Source organism: Salmo trutta, chromosome 20, assembly GCF_901001165.1.
Source record: "Salmo trutta chromosome 20, fSalTru1.1, whole genome shotgun sequence".
Taxonomy (NCBI): domain Eukaryota; kingdom Metazoa; phylum Chordata; class Actinopteri; order Salmoniformes; family Salmonidae; genus Salmo; species Salmo trutta.
Window position 1 is genome coordinate 33,453,400 of NC_042976.1, and position 20,623 is coordinate 33,474,022.

At 41.9% G+C, this 20,623-nt stretch overlaps 1 protein-coding gene across 5 annotated transcripts in view; it reads left to right on the forward strand.

Moving 5' to 3' along the window:
- Window positions 1-20,623, forward strand: part of kdm6a (lysine (K)-specific demethylase 6A) — a 112,272-nt gene that overhangs the window by 10,854 nt on the left and 80,795 nt on the right. The window contains exons 4-7 of one of the 5 annotated variants that reach the window (XM_029703004.1): window positions 643-692; window positions 6,423-6,481; window positions 12,598-12,642; window positions 17,166-17,286. In XM_029703004.1, coding sequence (XP_029558864.1) covers window positions 643-692; window positions 6,423-6,481; window positions 12,598-12,642; window positions 17,166-17,286 — 275 coding nt within the window. Of the gene's footprint in view, window positions 1-642; window positions 693-6,422; window positions 6,482-12,576; window positions 12,643-13,220; window positions 13,675-16,701; window positions 16,739-17,165; window positions 17,287-20,623 lie in introns of those variants that run through there. The other 4 variants (XM_029703002.1, XM_029703005.1, XM_029703007.1 and 1 more) reach the window with 4 other exon arrangements.

Genomic DNA, 20,623 nt, shown 5'->3' on the forward strand with positions numbered 1-20,623 from the left:
CCATTTTTCCAACTTTTAATGACAATGACGTAGTGGTGGAGAGTCGACTCCAAAATAATTGATTCCTCCACTCCTGGCACGTCGACTCCCAGTGTTGACTCCAGGCCTTCATAGCCTATCGTCTAGTTAGGTTATAACACAGGACATATGTTTTGACCAGTGCACTGTGATTTTAATTTTGTGAAAAAACAAACATTTGTTTTCTTCAGTTATGGATTTTTCTTAACGTTAAAGATCCCAATTTCGTTTAAATGTTCACACCCCTAATGTGGAGTGGTCTGCTCTCTCTGTTGTCACACTTGATTGTCTGAGCATTCTCTCCTCTGCCGTTATGCAATTCCACTGCCATTGTCTGTAGATTGCTCTAGGCTTTCTATGACTAAAAGTCTGACGGAGTTGCCTGAAGATGTCTCCCTAGTATCCTTAACATTTTTTTTGTGTGTTTTCTGGAATGCGTGCTTATTGGGAGTGTTAACTTCAAATAACGGTGTCTTTTAATGCCCTGGGCAGAAATTCAGTCCAATATTGCTTGAGGTAGTGGCACCACAATATTTAATGGAAAGAATCTGTGTTATGGTGAAATGTAAACTTATTGTAACCCCATTGTATTTGTCTTCAGTAACTGTTCTCTTTCTCTCTCAGCATTATCTGCATATCAGAGATACTACAGTTTACAGTCGGACTACTGGAAGGTGAGTGGCTACTTAAACAGCATGTATCCAAGTAGGTCTAGCTGTTGACTGCTGATGACCCCTGGTTTTCTTGGCATAAAACAACTGTGATGATAATAAAGAATGGAGTTATGGAGTTAGACAAGGGCAGCTGTTCTCCAGTAGCTGGGTCACCTCATAGGTCAAACTTGGTGAAACAGTTTGACCTAGCCAGGCCAGCCACCAGCTCTCTGGTGGTGTGGCTTCTCGGTGTTCCCAATGTGGGTGGATAAGAGATGGATGGATGTTAAAGTTTCAGTCTGCAGTGGTGCCCATTGGAGGTTGAGATGATGTGTTGGGAGGTGTGACAGTGATGGGGGCAGACGGTGTTGGGTTTCACTGCTGCAGAGCTGGGAGAGAGTTGGAGGATCTATCCTGGGCTGGGGTTAGGGAGCTGGGACAGGGGCTGCCTGGGAGAGAGGGCTGGGGTTAGGGAGCTGGGACAGGGGCTGCCTGGGAGAGAGGGCTGGGGTTAGGGAGCTGGGACAGGGGCTGCCTGGGAGAGAGGGCTGGTGCTAGGGAGCTGGGACAGGGGCTGCCTGGGAGAGAGGGCTAGGGCTAGGGAGCTGGGACAGGGGCTGCCTGGGAGAGAGGGCTGGGGTTAGGGAGCTGGGACAGGGGCTGCCTGGGAGAGAGGGCTGGGGTTAGGGAGCTGGGACAGGGGCTGCCTGGGAGAGAGGGCTGGGGTTAGGGAGCTGGGACAGGGGCTGCCTGGGAGAGAGGGCTGGGACAGGGGCTGCCTGGGAGAGAGGGCTAGGGAGCTGGGACAGGGGCTGCCTGGGAGAGAGGGCTGGTGCTAGGGAGCTGGGACAGGGAGACGGGGCTTGGGCTTGAGACCAGCGTAAGGAAGGGCTGAAACCGGAGCAGGATGGCAGGTTGAACTAAGGGAGAGTTCTGGAAGAAATGGTTAAAACATTGACTGAACTTATGGGATAGATACAGTTGAAGTTGGAAGTTTACATACACCTTAGCCAAATACATTTATCCTCAGTTTTTCACAATTCCTGACAGTTAATCCTAGTAAAAATTCCCTGTCTTAGGTCAGTTAGTATCACCACTTTTATTTTAAGAATATGAAATGTCACAATAATAGTAGAGCATGATTTATTTCAGCTTTTCTTTTTTTCATCACATTCCCAGTTGGTCAGAAGTTCACATACACTCAATTAGTATTTGGTGGCATTGCCTTTAAATTGTTTAACTTGGGTCAAATGTTTCAAGTAGCCTTCCACAAGCTTCCCACAATAAGTTGGGTGAATTTTGGCCGATTCCTCCTGACAGAGTTGGTGTAGCTGAGTCAGGTTTGTAGGCCTCCTTGCTCGCACATGCTTTTTCAGTTCTGCCCACACATTTTCTATTGGATTGAGGTCAGGGCTTTGTGATGGCCACTCCAATACTTTGACTTTGTTGTCCTTAAGCCATTTTGCCACAACTTTGGAAGTATGCTTGGGGTCATTGTCCATTTGGAAGACCCATTTGCGACCAAGCTTTAACTTGCTGACTGATGTCTTGAGATGTTGCTTCAATATATCCACATCATTTTCCTCCCTCATGATGCCATCTATTTTGTGAAGTGCACCAGGCCCTCCTGCAGCAAAGCACCCCCACAACATGATGCTGCCACCCTGTGCTTCATGGTTGGGATGGTGTTCTTCAGCTTGCAAGCCTCCCCCTTTTCACTCCAAACGTAACGATTGTCGTTATGGCCAAACAGTTCTATTTTTGTTTCATCAGACCAGAGGACATTTCTCCAAAAAGTCAGATTTTTGTCCCCATGTGCAGTTGCAAACCATAGTCTGGCTTTTTTATGGCGGGTTTGGAGCAGTGGCTTCTTCCTTGTTGAGCGGCCTTTCAGTTTATGTCGATATAGGACTCGTTTTACTGTGGCTATAAATACTTTTGTACCTGTTTCCTCCAGCATCTTCACAAGGTCCTTTACTGCTGTTCTGGGATTGATTTGCACTTTTCGCACCAAAGTACATTCATCTCTAGGAGACAGAACGCATCTCCTTCCTGAGCGGTATGATGGCTGCGTGGTCCCATGGTGTTTATACTTGCGTACTATTGTTTGTACAGATGAACGTGGTACCTTCAGGTGTTTGGAAATTGCTCCCAAGGATGAACCAGACTTGTGGAGTCTACAATTTTTTTCGGAGGTCTTGGCCTATTTCTTTTTATTTTCAAATGATGTCAAGCAAAGAGGCACTGAGTTTGAAGGTAGGCCTTGAAATACATCCACAGGTACACCTCCAATTGACTCAAATTATGTCAATTACCCTATCATAAGCTTCTAAAGCCATGACAACATTTTCTTGAATTTTCCAAGCTGTTTGAAGGCACAGTCAACTTTGTGTATGTAAACGTCTGACCCACTGGAATTGTGATACAGTGAAATAATCTGTCTGTAAACAATTGTTGGAAAAATTACTTGTGTCATGCACAAGGTAGATGTCCTAACTGACTTGCCAAAACTATAGTTTGTTTACAAGAAATTTGTGGAGTGGTTGAAATACGAGTTTTAATGACTCCAACCTAACTGTATGTAAACATCCGACTTCAACTACACATGAGATGAATGAATATGTAGGATAGACTAACATACTTTCAGAAACATCCTTACTCTGACTTATGCTTCCTCTCTGTTTCTCACCTCAGATTCTCACCCTTAAGTCTAGAAAGTAGAGGTCGACCGATTATGATTTTTCAACGCCGATACCGATTATTGGAGGACCAAAAAAAGCCGATACCGATTAATCGGCTGTTTTTATTTATTTATTTGTAATAATGACAATTACAACAATACTGAATGAACACTTATTTTAACTTAATATAATACATCAATAAAATCAATTTAGCCTCAAATAAATAATGAAACATGTTCAATTTGGTTTAAATAATGCAAAACAAAGTGTTGGAGAAGAAAGTAAAAGTGCAATATGTGCCATGTAAGAAAGCTAACGTTTAAGTTCCTTGCTCAGAACATGGGAACATATGAAAGCTGGTGGTTCCTTTTAACATGAGTCTTCAATATTCCCAGGTAAGAAGTTTTAGGTTGTAGTTATTATAGGAATTATAGGACTATTTCTCTCTATACGATTTGTATTTCATATACCTTTGACTATTGGATGTTCTTATAGGCACTTTAGTATTGCCAGTGTAACAGTATAGCTTCCGTCCCTCTCCTCGCTCCTACCTGGGCTCAAACCAGGAACACATCTACAACAGTCACCCTCGAAGCAGCGTTACCGATGCAGAGCAAGTGGAACAACTACTCAGAGCGAGTGACGTTTGAAACACTATTAGCATGCACCCTGCTAACTAGCTAGCCATTTCACATCGGTTACACCAGCCTAATCTTGGGAGTTGATAGGCTTGAAGGGGTGGGTATAATTTGTGGAACGTTCCAACAGGAATCTGTTCCAAAAAACGTAAAGTAAAAGGTTGCCAACCAACAACGCATACAAAGTAGCAACGCATACAAACCTAGCTAACTAGCTGCCGAATAGGCATCAACTCACCACGTAGCTTATTCACCGGAGTGAGGACAGACATTTTTAGGAATAAACGTGACGAGTGAAAAACGCAATGAAATAGACCACTCCCTACCCGGTATCTTATTCTACCGCTATACAACTTTTCTATGCTTTGTTTTTTGTCAACCTTGTTATTTACGAAGTTTTTGGAATAGATTCCTGTTGGAACGTTCCACAAATTATACCCACCCGGCTTGAAGTCATAAACATGCTTGAAGCACAGCGAAGAGCTGCTGGCAAAACGCACGATAGTGCTGTTTGAATGAATGCTTACGAGCCTGCTGCTGCCTACCACCGCTCAGTCAGACTGCTCTATCAAATATCAAATCATAGACTTAATTATAATATCATAAACACACAGAAATACGAGCCTTAGGTCATTAATATGGTCGAATCCGGAAACTATCATCTCGAAAACAAACGTTTTTTCTTTCAGTGAAATACAGAACCGTTCCGTATTTTATCTAACGGGTGGCATCCATAAGTCTAAATATTCCTGTTACATTGCACAGCCTTCAATGTTATGTCATAATTACGTAAAATTCTGGCAAATTATTTCGCAACGAGCCAGGCGGCCCAAACTGTTGCATATACCCTGACTCTGCGTGCAATGAACGCTAGAGATGTGACACAATTTCATGTTAGCAGGCAATATTAACTAAATATGCAGGTTTAAAAATATATACTTGTGTATTGATTTCAAAGAAAGGCATTGATGTTTATGGTTAGGTACATTGGTGCAACGACTGCTTTTTTCGCAAATGCGCTTGTTAAATCAACACCCGTTTGTCGAAGTAGGCTGATTCAATGAGAAATTAACAGGCACCGCATCGATTATATGCAACGCAGGACACGTTAGATAAACTAGTAATATCACCAACCATGTGTAGTTAACTAGTGATTATATTAAGATTGATCGTTTTTTATAAGTTAAGTTTAATGCTAGCTAGCAACTTACCTTGGCTTCTTGCTGCCCTCGCGTAACAGGTAGTCAGCCTGCCATGCAGGCTCCTCGTGGAGTGCAATGTAAGGCAGGTGGTTAGAGTGTTGGGCTAGTAACCGAAGGTTGCAAAAACAAATCCCCCCCTAAAGAAGGCAGTTAACCCCCGTTCCTAGGCCGTCATTGAAAATAAGAATGTGTTCTTAATCTGACTTGCCTAGTTAAATAAAGGTGTACATTTTATTTTTTTATTTTTTTTCGGTGGCCAAAAATACCGATTGTTATGAAAACTTGAAATCGGCTCTAATTAATCGGTCGACCTCTACTAGAAAGAGCTGAGAATAGCTGCGTTTTAGAAAACGGGGTTTTCTAAAACCCAGCTATTCTCAGCTTTTTCTAGACTTAACACTTTTGAGGGCTGGTGGAAGCAGTATTAGTTCGTTCCTTCCCTCCTGTCCTGCTCTCTCCTCAGTCCAAGCTTCGTGGATGGTGCAGTTAGACTTCTGACGCTCTCTCTCATGTTTTGGTAGTGAAGAGCTCTGAATGGCATTGTTATGTACAATATTTACCTCTGATTGGTATTGAACGTGCAATTAGTTTTCCACTTGATTTGTGTGTTTGTCTGAGTAGGAGGTGATGTGGTTAGAGATTTAACACCTCTACCGGTTTCAGTTCTGACTATTACTACAGTTTGTTATATGAAACTGGGCCACAACAGTTACCCCTGAAAGGTGAATTTCAGACTCTTTTATATTTGGGCCTCTGCTCTACCAGTTACCCTATGGACATACAGCAGAATGCACTTTAATCTTTTTAGGGATGAGGGGGCTACTGTTTCTGTCTCCGTTAACTAAACCATATCTGGTGCAGTAATTTAGTGACAGTGTTGAGATGTGTAGGTTTGTTTCACCAGCTACGTTTCTCTACCTGAGCAGCTCTGACTGGAGAAGCAGATTAACCCCCGCAGACTCCCCACAGGGAACTGGCACAGGGAGATGTTTATGTGTTAGCCATTGACCTTTGAGCCTCTGATACTTTCCAGTGAGATTGCTCAACCAGGACTTAATGTTATTAGGGATCTGGTTGGTTTCATGGCCTATGTTGTTTAAACTTGAGTGAGTAATCAGTGTTGTTCAGTCACGACATCTTTTAAAAAACCAAACCAAAACATTGATGTTTGAGAAATAAGTGCTCTGGTGCTGTTTCTGACACTCATTGTTTTCTCCCCCTCTCTTTCAGAATGCTGCCTTTTTATATGGCCTTGGTATGGTTTACTTCCATTACAACGCATTTCAGTGGTAAGTAGCTGCACATCCTGAGTATTTTCCATTGCACTCTAGTGCGTTTTATTGGCTAGAGACCTGAGACCTATATTTGCTTTACTATTTCAGCATTTAATGGCCTCATGGGCTTTGAAATGAGTCCTGAAATTGTGTGTAGTAATACAATACATTTGTCTAGCTATTGTATGTTCCTTACTGTGTTTGCATTTAACCCTTACCTGACTTTTGGGAGTCACTGTTGAGGAATATGCTACCTGTTATCTTGTCGTAATTACTGTGTCAGTCATGCATTCAGCCTACCAGTGCTGTCATGGCTTTATATGACGTTTTGTTTTTTGAAGAATGTTGCCATTTACTGCTTCTGCCACTTTTAGGCCAACTATAGCCTAGAACACTGCTTACAGCAAATATAGCCTAGAACACTGCTGACAGCAAATATAGAATGGGCCACCTTTGAAAATGTTATAGGCAAAGAGACTAGAGCCTGTTGGTGCTTCAGGGGATTTGGGATGAGGAACTTTGGTGACAGTTCAGGGAAAGGAAATCCTTCAATGTATACAGTCGTGGCCAAAAGGTTTGAGAATGACACAAATATTAATTTTCACAAAGTCTGCTGCCTCAGTTTGTATGATGGCAATTTGCATATACTCCAGAATGTTATGAAGAGTGACCAGATGAATTGCAAAGTCCCTCTTTGCCATGCAAATGAACTGAATCCCCCAAAAACATTCCCACTGCATTTCAGCCCTGCCACAAAAGGACCAGCTGACATCATGTCAGTGATTCTCTCGTTAACACAGGTGGGAGTGTTGACGAGGACAAGGCTGGAGATCACTCTGTCGTGCTGATTGAGTTCGAATAACAGACTGGAAGCTTCAAAAGGAGGGTGGTGCTTGGAATCATTGTTCTTCCTTTGTCAACCATGGTTACCTGCAAAGGAAACGCGTACCATAATCATTGCTTTGCACAAAATAGCTTCACAGGCAAGGATATTGCTGCCAGTAAGATTGCACCTTGTCCGGAGAAGACAAGGTGAGCGCTACCATCAGTCCTGTGTCATGCCAACAGTAAAGCATCCTGAGACCATTCATGTGTGGGGTTGCTTCTCTGTCAATGGAGTGGGCTCACTCACAATTTTGCCTAAGAACACAGCCATGAATAAAGAATGGTACCAACACATCCTACGAGAGCAACTTCTCCCAACCATCCAGGAACAGTTTGGTGACGAACAATGCCTTTTCCAGCATGATGGAGCACCTTGCCATAAGGCAAAAGTGATAACTAAGTGGCTCGGGGAACAAAACATCAATATTTTGGGTCCATGGCCAGGAAACTCCCCAGACCTTAATCCCATTGAGAACTTGTGGTCAATCCTCAAGAGGAGGGTGGACAAACAAAAACCCACAAATTCTGACAAACTCTAAGCATTGATTATGCAAGAATGGGCTGCCATCAGTCAGGATGTGGCCCAGAAGTTAATTGACAGCATGCCAGGGCGGATTGCAGAGGTCTTGAAAAAGAAAGGTCAACACTGCAGATATTGACTCTTTGCATCAACTTCATGTAATTGTCAATAAAAGCCGTTGATACTTATGAAATGCTTGTAATTATACTTCAGTATTCCATAGTAACATCTGACAGAAATATCTAAAGACACTGAAGCAACAAACTTTGTGGAAATTAATATTTGTGTCATTCTCAAAACTTTTTGCCACGACTGTACATGCTCAAGTTATGTTCATGAAAAGGTTAAAGTGGGGAGAGGAAGAGGATGTAGTGTGATATGTTGGGGTCATAGTGTGTGTGGGGGGGTGTATTTCTCTGCAAACGAACACACTGACATGCACACACACTCAGTCTTGACAGGGATGGTTTTGATGCTGTCGATGCGCGCACACACTGCAGTGGGTGCTCTCTGTGTGTAATCCAGTTCACGGTCGTCGTTGTCTCCCACTGCTAAAGCTGGTATTTAACCCCCTAAAGTCGATTTGAATTTAAGTTTCATAACAAAACATTTTTTAAGCTAAGCTAGAGGATTGGGTGCGTCTCAATCTGCCAGTGTCGCACTTTGCATCTGCGGGTGAAAGGTCTTCTCACGAAAACGTCTGTAGCGTTCAAATGGTTTGACCTACGATCAACCACTCTATGGAACGGGGAGATTCTCACGAACATGATGGTGTTCTCCGTTTTGTTCTATTGTGCCCAGAAGTCACAGGACTTGTCTGAAGGTAACCAGTACCGGTAAAAAAAATAATGGAAGTATGAATGTAGTTTTGTGCCTACCCCAAAAAAGAGGTTAAATGTGTGGGGGGGAAAGTGTGTGTCATACGTGCATGCATACATACATACGTGCATGCATACATACATACATACATACATACATACATACATACATACATACATACATACATACATACATACATACATACATACATACATACATACATACATACATACATACATACATACATACATACATACATACATACATACATACATACAGTACATTCGGAAAGTATTCAAACCCTTTGAATATTTCCAAATTTTGTTACATTACATCCTTATTCTTAAATTGATTAAATAAAAAATGTTCCTCATCAATCTACACGCAAAACCCCATAATGACAAAGTGAAAACATGTTTTTAGAAATTGTAAAAAATAAAAAGATTTCCTTATTTACATTAGTATTCAGACCCTTTGCTATGAAACTCGAAGTTGAGCTCAGGTGCACCCTGTTTCCATTGATCATCCTTGAGATGTTTCTATAACTTGGAGTCCACCTGTAGTAAATTCAATTGATTGGACATGATTTGGAAAGGTACACACCTGTCTATGTAAGGTCCCACAGTTGTCAGCAAAAACCAAGTCATGAGGTCGAAGGAATTATCTGTAGAGCTCTGAGACAGGATTGTGTCGAGGCACAGATCTGGGGAAGGGTACCCAAACATTTCTGCAGCATTGAAGTTCCCCAAGAACACAGTGGCCTCCATCATTCTTAAATGGAAGAAGTTTGGCACCACTTAGACTTTTCTTAGAGCTGGCCGCCCAGCCAAACTGAGTAATCGGGGGAGAAGGGCCTTGGTTAGGGAGGTGACCAAGAACCTGATGGTCACTCTGACAGAGCTCCAGAGTTCCTCTGTGGAGATGGGAGAACCTTCCAAAAGGACAACCATCTCTGCAGCACTCCACCAATCAGGCCTTTATGGTAGAGTGGCCAGACAGAAGCCACTCCTCAGTAAAAGGCACATGACAGCCACTTGGAGTTTGTCAAAGGGCACCTGAAGACTCTCATGAGAAACAAGATTCTCTGGTCTGATGAAAGCAAGATTGAACTCTTTGGCCTGAATGCCAAGCGTCACGTCTGGAGGACACCTGGCACCATCCTACGGTGAAACGTGGCAGCATAATGGTTTGGGGATGTTTTTCAGCGGCAGGAACTGGGAGACTAGTCAGAAGTGAGGGAAAGATGAAGGGAGCAAAGTACAGAGAGATCCTTGATGAAAACCTGCTCTAGAGCGCTCAGGACCTCTAGACATGGGTGAAGGTTCACCTTCCAACAGTACAACGACCCTAAGCACATAGCCAAGACAACGCAGGAGTGGCTTCGGGACCAGTCTATGAATGTCCTTGAGTGGCCAAGCCAGAGCCCGGACATTTCTGGAGATAACTGAAAATAGCTGTGCCGTTACAGTCCCCATCCAACCTGACAGAGCTTGAGAGGATCTGCAGAGAAGAATGGAAGAAAGTCCCCAAATACAGGTGTGCCAAGCTTGTAGCGTTATATCCAAGAAGACTCGAGGCTGTAGTTGCTGCCAAAGGTGCGTCGACAAAATACTAAGTAAAGGGTCTGAATACTTATGTAAATGTGATATTTCAGTTGTTTGTTTTTAATAAATTTCCCAAAATGTCCAAAAAACTGTTTTAGCTTTGTCATTATGTGGTATTGTGTGTAGATTGATGAGGGGGGGAAAAAACATTTAATCAATTTTAGAAGAAGGCTGTAACGTAACAAAATATGGGAAAAGTCAAGGGGTCTGAATACTTTCCGAGTGCACTCTCTCTATGTGTGTGCATACATACACACACACTCTATTGGTCAAAAGTTTCGACACAGCTACCTAAGGGTTCTTCTTTATTTTTACTATTTTCTACATTGTACAATAATTGTGAAGATATCAACACTATGAAATAACACAAATGCTATCATGTAGTAACCAAAAAAGTGTCAAACAAATCAAAATGTGTTTTTTCATATTTGAGATTCTTCAAATAGCCACCCTTTGCCTTGATGACAGCTTTACACACTCTTGGCATTTTCTCAACCAGCTTCTCCTGGATGCTTTTCCAACAGTCTTGAAGGAGTTAAAGAAATGCACATGCAGAGATCATCCGTTTACCCACACCACATCTCACAAAGACACGGCGGTTGGAACCAAAAATCTCCAATTTGTACTCTAGACCAAAGGACACATTTCCACTGTTCTAATGCCCATTGCTTGTGTTTTTTGGCCCAAGCAAGTCTCTTCTTATTGGTCTCTTTTAGTAGTGATTTCGTTGCAGTAACTCAACCATGAAGAACTGATTCACACTGTCTCCTCTGAACAGTTGATGTTGAGATGTCTGTTACTTGAACTCTGTGTAGCATTCATTTGGACTGTAATTTCTGAGGCTGTTAACTCTAATGAACTTATCCTCTGTAGCAGAGGTAACTCTGGGTCTTCCTTTACTGTGGTGGTCCTTATGAGAGCCAGTTTCATCATAGAGCTCAATGATTTTTGCGACTGCACTTTTCTGGATTGACTGACCTTCATGTTTTAAGGTAATGATCGGCTGTCGTTTCTCTTTGCTTTTTTGAGCTGTTCTTGCCATAATATGGACTTGGTCTTTTACCAAATAGGGCTATCTTCTGTATACCATCTCTACCTTGTCACAACACAATTGATTGGCTCAAACGCATTAAGAAGGAAAGAAATTCCACAAATGAACTTTTAACAATGCGCACCTGTTAATTGAAATGCATTCCAGGTGACTACCTCATGAAGCTGGTTGAGAGAATGCCAAGAGTGTGCAAAGCTGTTATCAAGGCAAACGGTGGCTATTTGAAGAATCTCAAATATAAAATATATTTTGATTTAACTTTTTTTTTCTTTACTACATGATTCCAAAAGTGTTATTTCATAGTTTTGATGTCTTCACTATTATTATACATTGTAGAAAATAGTAAAAATAAAAACTCTTGAATGAGGTGTTCTAAAACTTTTTAACTGGTACTTTGTGTGATAGATATATTTTTAATTGTTTTTATTTAACTAGGCAATTCAGTTAAGAACAAATTCTTATTTACAATGACGGCCTAACCCAGATGACGCTGGGCAAATTGTGCTCGCCCTATTTGACTCCCAATCACGGCTGGGTGTGATAAAGCCTGGATTCGAACCAGGTACTGTAGTGATGCCTCTTGCACTGAGATGCAGTGCCTTAGACCACAGTGCCTTATGCAGTGCCTTATTATTTATTTATTTATATATATATAAATAAAAAATATTTCCTAGATTTATGACAGACACTTCAAAACCTTGTTTCTTATGACTTTTTTTTACTGTCCTTTTTGCCATTTATGAATGAGTTATTCAATGCGTTTCTATGGCTTTAGTGGTAATGGCCAAAATCAATATTTTATCCCAATTTTCTTTTATATTATACCTAAAGTTGACTTAAAATTCAAAATCAAATAGCTAAATGATCCATAGTATGACCCTTCTTTAAAACCATTCCAGATGTCAGTTTAGCACCCCCCTCCCCCAACGTCTTAGACTAAGGGATTAAAACTATGGTTTTGGAGCGAGAGAATATGCACTGGTTTTTCCATTTTCAAGCAGCTAGAAAACAGTAGGAGAGGTGCCACTATAAATTACTAACTGAATAATTCAAATCACAAAAGTGATTTCCTACATTGAACCAGAGGAGTAGTAACTAAATTCCCTCCCTCCCCATATACCTGTGATGGGGAATGTATTACTGTACTTGGGTCCTTGTTGAGTAAGTGCTTTGCTGAGGCTGTGTAGTGCTGCTAGGTGTCTGTGGCATTGCCTGATATTGACTACTGTAGGTCCCCTTTCTCCCTGTCTAGGCCAGTGCAGCCCCCCTCCTCAGAGGCCCAGGCAGGACAGAGAAGGTAGGCCCCCTCTATTAGTTTCCATAGGGAGTAATACTGCGAGGAGGTGTCTTTGATGCAACTGGCTGTCATCTTGTATCTAAATGTTGTCTAGGCAGTCATTATGCATCTACATGTTAGTTATTTTATCAAGAATAATGCAGCTAATGTTACTGCCATGATTAGGAGCCATATTGGATCTAAATGTTATAAAGCTAACAGTCAAGCCATCCGATCAGGTTATTTTCCATTTATGTTTTGCTTTTCTCCAAAAAGTATTGTTGGTAATGGGCAATGCACTGGCTGCCTGAGTTTTAGATCTAAGGTTCTTCTATTGGGTTTTAAATGCATGTCAGACATGCTTTTAAGTTATGTACCCAGTAGGTCCCTCAGGTCCTCTGGCACTGGCCTTTTAACTATCCCAAAATATAGGACTAAGAGGCATGGAGAGGCATAGCCTGCCAGAGAACCCGAGGGGGGCTGAAACTGTGGGCACATTTAAGAGATCTTAAAACACATCTTTTTAGCTGTACTTTTCCTTAGTGTTTTTTAGTTTGTCCTTTTTGTTTTTTTTATCTTATGTTTGTTAAGTAATATAAATGTCAGCATTTATTTTCATTGTTTTAATTTTTTCCCCCCTGTAAAGCACATTGCGTTGCATTCCACATCTGAAGTGTGCTGTATAAATAAAGCTTGATTTGATGATTTAGCTTTAGCAATGTATACCACGAGCATGATGAGATGCTTAGGCCTTATTAAAAAGAAATGTGCTTTGCATCGGTCAACTCCAGCCATTCCATTAGCTTGTGAGGCATTCATCTATAACAGTAAATAAATACTTGCACACTTTTGAATGCTCCATTGTTTTAAGTGCAACTTTTTTGACCAGGAGATGTTTTTTCAGTCTGGATGGGTGTACACAAGCTAGCCTACTTCTGAGCTGTGTTCGTCTACAACACCAACCCTAGTTCTGGTCCTTGCCTCCCCTGCCTTGACCTTGAGTGCCTCCAGTGCTGTCAGCCTGCCAAGTTTACATACACTACATGACCAAAAGTATGTGGACACCTGCTCGTCGAACATCACATTCCAAAATCATGGACATTAATATAGAGTTGGTTCCTCCCTTTGCTGCTATAACAGCATCCACTCCTTCTGGGAAAGCTTTCCAGTAGATGTTCGAACATTGCTGTAGGGGACTTGCTTCCATTCAGCCACGAGCGTTAGTGAGGTCAGGCACTGATGTTGGGCAATTAGGCCAGGCTCGCAGCCTGCGTTCCAATTCATCCCAAAGGTGTCCGATGGAGTTGAGGTCAGGGCTCTGCAGGCCAGTCAAGTTCTTCCACACCAACTTTGACCAACCATTTCTGTATGGACCTTGTTTTGTGCATGGGGACATTGTCATGCTGAAACACAAAAGAGCCTTCCCCAGGCTTGTATGCGGCTGCTTGACCATGAAGCTCCCGACGAACAGTTGTGCTGACGTTTCTTCCAGTGTTGCAACCAAGGACAGACGATTTTTACGAGCTACACGCTTCAGCACTCGGCGGTACCGTTCTATGAGCTTGTGTGGCCTACCACTTCGTGGCTGAGCCGTTGTTGCTCCTAGACATTTTCACTTCACAATAACAGCACTTACAGTTGACCAGCAGCTCTAGCAGGGCAGACATTTGATGAATTGACTTGTTGGAAATCACTGAACAGTACCAGTCAAATGTTTGGACACACCTACTCATTCAAGGGTTTTTCTTTATTTTTAAAATTTTCTACATTTGAATCATTTAGTAACCAAAATTGTTAAAAACATCAAAATATATTTACAGTTTTTCAAAGTAGCCACCGTTTGCCTTGATGACAGCTTTGCACACGATTGGCATTCTCTCAACCAGCTTCAAGAGGAATGCTTTGGGATGGGATGGCGTATCGCTGCAGGATGCTGTGGTAGCCATGCTGGTTAAGTGTGCCTTGAATTCTAAATAAATCACTGATGGTGTCACCAACAAATCACCCCTACACCATCACACCACCACCTCCATCCTTCATGGTGGGAACCACACATGCGCAGATCATCCGTTCACCTCTGCGTCTCATAAAGACACGGCGGTTGGAACCAAAAGTCTCAAATTTCGACTGCTCACACCAAAGGACAGATTTCCATCGTTCTAATGCCCATTGCTCGTGTTTCTTGGCCCAAGCTAGTCTCTTCTTCTTATTGGTGTCCTTTTAGTAGTGGTTTCTTTGCAGAAATTTGACCATGAAGGCCTGATTCACACAGTCTCCTCTGAACAGTTGATGTTGAGATGTGTCTGTTACTGGAACTCTGAAGCTTTTTTGGGCTACAATCTGAGGCTGGTAACTCTAATGAACGTATCCTCTGCAGCAGAGGTAACTCTGGGTCTTCCTTTCCTGTGACGGTCCTCATGAGAGCCAGTTTCATCATGGCGCTTGATGGTTTTTGCGACTGCATTTGAAGAAACTTTCAAAGTTCTTCACCTTTTCCGGATTGACTGACCTTCATGTCTTAAAATAATGATGGACTGTCATTTCTCTATGCTTATTTGAGCTGTTCTTGCCATAATACGGACTTGGTCTTTTACCAAATAGGGATATCTTCTGTATACCTACCTTGTCACAACACAACTGATTGGCTCAAACGCATTAAGAAGGAAAGAAATTCCACCAATTAACTTTTAAGAAGGCACACCTGTTAATTGAAATGCATTCCAGGTGACTACCTCATGAAGCTGGTTGAGAGAATGCCAAGAGGCAAAGGGTGGCTACTTTGAAGAATCTAAAATACAAAATATATTTTGATTTGTTCAACACTTTTTTGGTTACTACATGATTCCATATGCGTTTCATAGTTTTGATGTCTTCACTATTTTTCTACAATGTAGAAAATAGTAAAAATAAAGAAAAACACTTGAATGAGTAGGTGTGTCCAAACTTTTGACTGGTACTGTATATAGTATAGCCCTTCTCTCGCCCAGGGGAAGGGAGTTCCACATGCGGGGAGGGGGGCTACAGAGAAGCGGGTCATTTGGGTTTCTCCCTCAATGTAGGACATGTTGCATCACCAGCTAGAGACTTCAGAGGAATTCAGAGCTGAAAGATGTAATGTTACCTCATAGGGCCAGTGCAGTGGTCACCAATGGAGATCGGGGGAAAAACTGACAGTTACAGATCGGGATATTATTTTTGAAGATATATCGTATTGTTTTGACAATATATCAACATTATTTTTGCGCTAGTTGACTGTACCTGCACCAATTTGTTCTCAGCCCTTTTATTGCCATGACTGATCAAAAGTAGTTCTCTCTCTTATCTCTCTGCAGCAGACATGGTGAGCAATATGTTTGGAACATCAAATCGCAATAAAATCACAGTATCGAATTGCAATTATTATTATTTTTTTAAACTAGGCAAGTCAGTTAAGAACAAATCATTTTTTACAATGACATCCTACCCCTGCCAAACCCAGATGACGATGGGCCAATTGTGCGCAGCCCTGTGTATGGCAATGCATGCTGTATCGGCACCAAAGTATAGTGATAATGTCGTATCGTTAGTTCCCTGGGAATTCCCAGTCCTAGTCACCAACATTGTTCCTGGAGAGCTACGGGGCTAGAGCAGGGGGTTATATTGCCTACGTCAGATTCATAATACAACACGACTTTGTCACTAATAGCTTAACTCTGGTATAATTGGGGTTCAGTCAGAGAACACTTGGTATTGTTTAGTGTTCTGCCTCATATCTGTCTGTCCTGTAGAAAGTATTCTCTGTTAGCTTGTCTGCCGTTTGCTCTGTGTCTCTGCCAATCTGTTCCAGCCTAGAGAAGCTGGAGCGCCTAGCTCTCTGGAGGGAACAAATGAACGAGAGCGGGAGGAAGGAAGGATTGGAACAGGGATAGGAGGGGGAGAGAGGCCAATGGGTTCAGAGTGCTTTGCTTCAGCACAGCAGCGCGTGTGTGTGTGTGTGCGTGCGTGCGCGCGTGCGTGCGAGCGAGCGAGCAGTGCACAGGCAGCCTCAGCAGTGAGATCAGTGTTTCTACTGTAGTCTCTCTTGCTGTGGCAGACCTCCGTGGTGACATACGATAGCCTTTGTTTTCACAAACGCACTGTGAGTGGATTTATTTGTGTACGTTGTATAGTTGGTGTTTATTTGTAGGATATGTGTATTTGTATAGGGAAGGGGTGGAGCAGTAGAGTGGAGTATGTTTGTTTTGTAGCCTATATGGGGTGTCTTATTTGTTTTTGGTTTATATCGGGGTGGTTGTGCGTGGGGGGTAATTTTGGTGACCGCGGTGCTTGCTCTTCTGCTCTTTCACTCACACTCACACAATTCAGGGATGCTCTAGCAATCAGAATCAACAGTCCTTTAGTTCTTTGCCATAGCTACTCGCTCTATTTTTATCCCAGGAAAAAAAGCACCCTCAGGTTATTTCCACACATTTTTGCTTTTGTGAATTAAAGTATTTTTTTAATGTGTCGTGTTTTGTTCCACCCTATGTTTAACCCTCTCCTCCTGTGTCTCTGTGTGTGTGCAGGGCGATAAAAGCGTTTCAGGAAGTGCTCTATATTGACCCCAGTTTCTCCCGAGCCACGGAGATCCACATGAGACTGGGCCTCATGTTTAAAGGCAACACAGATTATGAGTCAAGTCTAAAGGTATGTACTGCTAATACTGCTACTATTCGTACTACTGTTATTAGTACAACTGCTTCTACTACTACTATTAGTACTACTGCTGCTACTACAATAACTATTACAGCACAGTATAAGCCTAGGTATGAAGCATAGCTAGTACTGTACACACCCCTATGGACATTGCCTGCACACACAGCAGCCCTCCAGGACCAGGAGTGACCTAGTGCCCCAGTCCCTTGTGGCTCAGTTGGTAGAGCATGTCCTTTGCAATGCCAGGGTTGTGGGTTTGATTCCCCACATGGGACCAGTATGAAAAAAGTATGAAAATGTATGCACTCACTACTGTAAGTCACCCTGGATAAGAGCGTCTGCTAATTGATTGAAATGTCATGTAAATATCAACAGGTCCCGCCCTCGGTAACTAATGGGGTTAGCAGCCTCTCTTCTACCTGTTCAAAACAGGTCCTTTATGACCCTACGGTAAAATATGAGACAGGCTATCTTCCCTGCTGGATTAAGCATAAGAATAGTGTGTTGTTTGGTGGGTGTGCAGGCCTGTGTTGTGCCATTGACACCATAAGCCAGGGTGGCTCTCTGTTTCTATTCCCTTGTGAATGTATACTTTTGTTTTGTCCAGACCAGACAGAGAAATGCACACACCAACCTGAGGGCTTCTGACTCAGACAGTGTCGGAGCTGCCATACATTTGATAGGTGTTGAAAGGTGCTCTTATTCCCAGTAGAGCTTATAGAAGGGTTAGCTGTAGTAGTCTGTCTGCTTTTGACTGTTTGAGTACTTTTACAGCCAGCCAAGGCTGTAACTATGGGTTTGCATGCAGTATATTTGCTAATGGTCATAGTCCTGAGGGATCTGTCCAAATAAGGCCACTTCAGCTGCAGCTTTCCCTCCCAGCATGTTGAATTCCATCACCCTAGACAGTAGTGTTGTCACGATACCCGTATCGCGATACTACAATACCAGATTTTCCTTGGCAATAAAAAACAAAACAAGAAGCAGACTTATCTCTATGGCCTTTTAGCCTACTTTTGTAAAATATGATGTGCTATAGCTTGCAAATGAATCAAATGTGACTGGGTGACGACCTAAGGCATTTTATTTTCCAACATTTTCTAACATTATCACTGTTTTCCTCAAGAAATGTAGTCCGCTTCATGTTTTGTTTCCTTTGCTTTGTTTCCCAGTACTAGATTGTGACTTACTGTAAATACCTGTTGTAGCTTCACTACATAGCTGGGTTGGCTGTGGATGGATACACATGTTTGTGTCTGATTCATGTGCTACTGAAAGAGGTCAGAGGAGCCATGTTCTCTCTGAAGTCCCAGACCTAGGGCAGCAACAGCACTATGTCTGGGAGTAAAGGGATACTTTGGGATTTTTAAAACTATTTTCCCAAAGTCCGATGAACTTGTGTATAAAAATGTTATGTCTCTGTGTCCAGTATGAAGGAAGTTAGCATGCTAGCAAATATCCATAGACTAGCATTGGCTCGCGAAACTATCTCTAACTTCCTTATACTGGACACCGAGACATAAAAATGGTATCCACGATAGGGTTGGGTGTTGTCCAGATTTTGATACAGTCATAACTTTTCTGTACCATACCAGGGTATACTGTATTACTGAATGTGCACACAAGGGGCGCTGTTTCCAAAAATATATAATTTCATTTTTTTTATGCACAAAACTGTTTACGCAACAGGGATCTTGATCCAGTACGGGACTGAATGTCTCTGCTGTAACCAAAGAAGCTTGATCTTGACATCTAGCAAGTTAGCAGACCGAATGCATAGCTGGAGCCCTGAGCTGGATATAATTTGACAAATCTTAGATTTCTTATAGTTCTATTGAACTATGTATACTGAACAAAAATATAAACGCAAAGATTTTTACTAAGTTATAGTTCATATAAGGAAATCAGTCAATTGAAATAAATAAATTAGGCCCTATGTATTTCACATAACTGGGCAGGGGCGCAGACATAGGCCCACCCACTTGGGAGGCAGGCCCAGCCAATCAGAATGAGTTTTCCCCGACATAAAAGCTTTATTACAGACAGAAAAACATATCTAAAATTATGTTGGAGGCAGCTTATGGTAGGGAAATTAACATTAAATTCTCTGGCAAAAACTCTGGTGGACATTCCTACCAATTGCACGCTCCCTCAACTTGAGACAACTGTGACATTGTGTTGTGTGACAAAAGGACACATTTTAGAGTCCTTTTATTGACCCCAGCACAAGATGCACCTGTGTAATGATCATGCTGTGTATTCTAATGTTTATTCAGTTTCTTGATATGCCACACCTGTCAAGTGGATGGATTATCTTGGCAAAGGAGAAATGTTCACTAACAGGGATATAAACAAATGTGTGCACATAAGTTCAGTGAAATAAGCTTTTTGTGTGTGTGAAACATTTCTGGAATCATTTTTTTCAGCTCATGAAACATGGGTCCAACACTTTACATGTTGCGTTTTATATTTTTGTTCAGTGTATATATAAAATAAACGTCTTAAAATGTAGACCAATCGATTGGTCGAAAGAACAGACAACTCAGTTGACATTGATTTTATTTATTTATTTGGGGACTAAGCTGTCCCTTACTAAAAAAATCATCTTCGGTGACAGAGGCAGTCGTCTGTTCTTTCGACCAAATGATTGATTGAACATTTTAAACGGGTATTTTTCCATATATAGACGCATCCTATGTGCTTTAATCAAATCAACTATATGCACTGAGCTTGTCTGATGCTATAAGCACACTGTTTGATTAAATAATTAAGACACCCAAAGGACTAGATGGAGTCCTACTGCAATTGATTTGATTGTGCCGATCTCAGACTTGCTGTTTTGTGTAAAAAAATGAAAAATAAAATAAATGACCAGCGAGTGACTGACTAGCACCCGTAGTCCCTCTCTCATCCCTGCTGCAGCAACCACCACAGAACATCAACAGTGTTTATCGTGTTGCTGAAGCTGCAACATAATTACAATCATTTCTGACTGTAAAGTTCTGTTACCAAAATCCCTTGTTTGTTTAGGAAAAACATTCCCTTTTCCCTTAACCTTTGCTCTCTTTACGTGACACGTGTATGCATCGATAGGGCCAGACCTATAGCATATTATAATCACATCAATAAATTGGTTATAACAAACTCTGAACACCGTAACACGTGACAGCAAAATGGATGCAGATAACGTGACAAATGAACATGAAACAGGGCTTGTTTACTGGTTGCTCAGAAGTTAAAGGGAGAGTCAGATGTGTGGAATAAATTTGACTAGTTGTGGAAAATACTGGAGATCAAGTAAGAGAAGGTAAGGAGCTGCTTGCATATT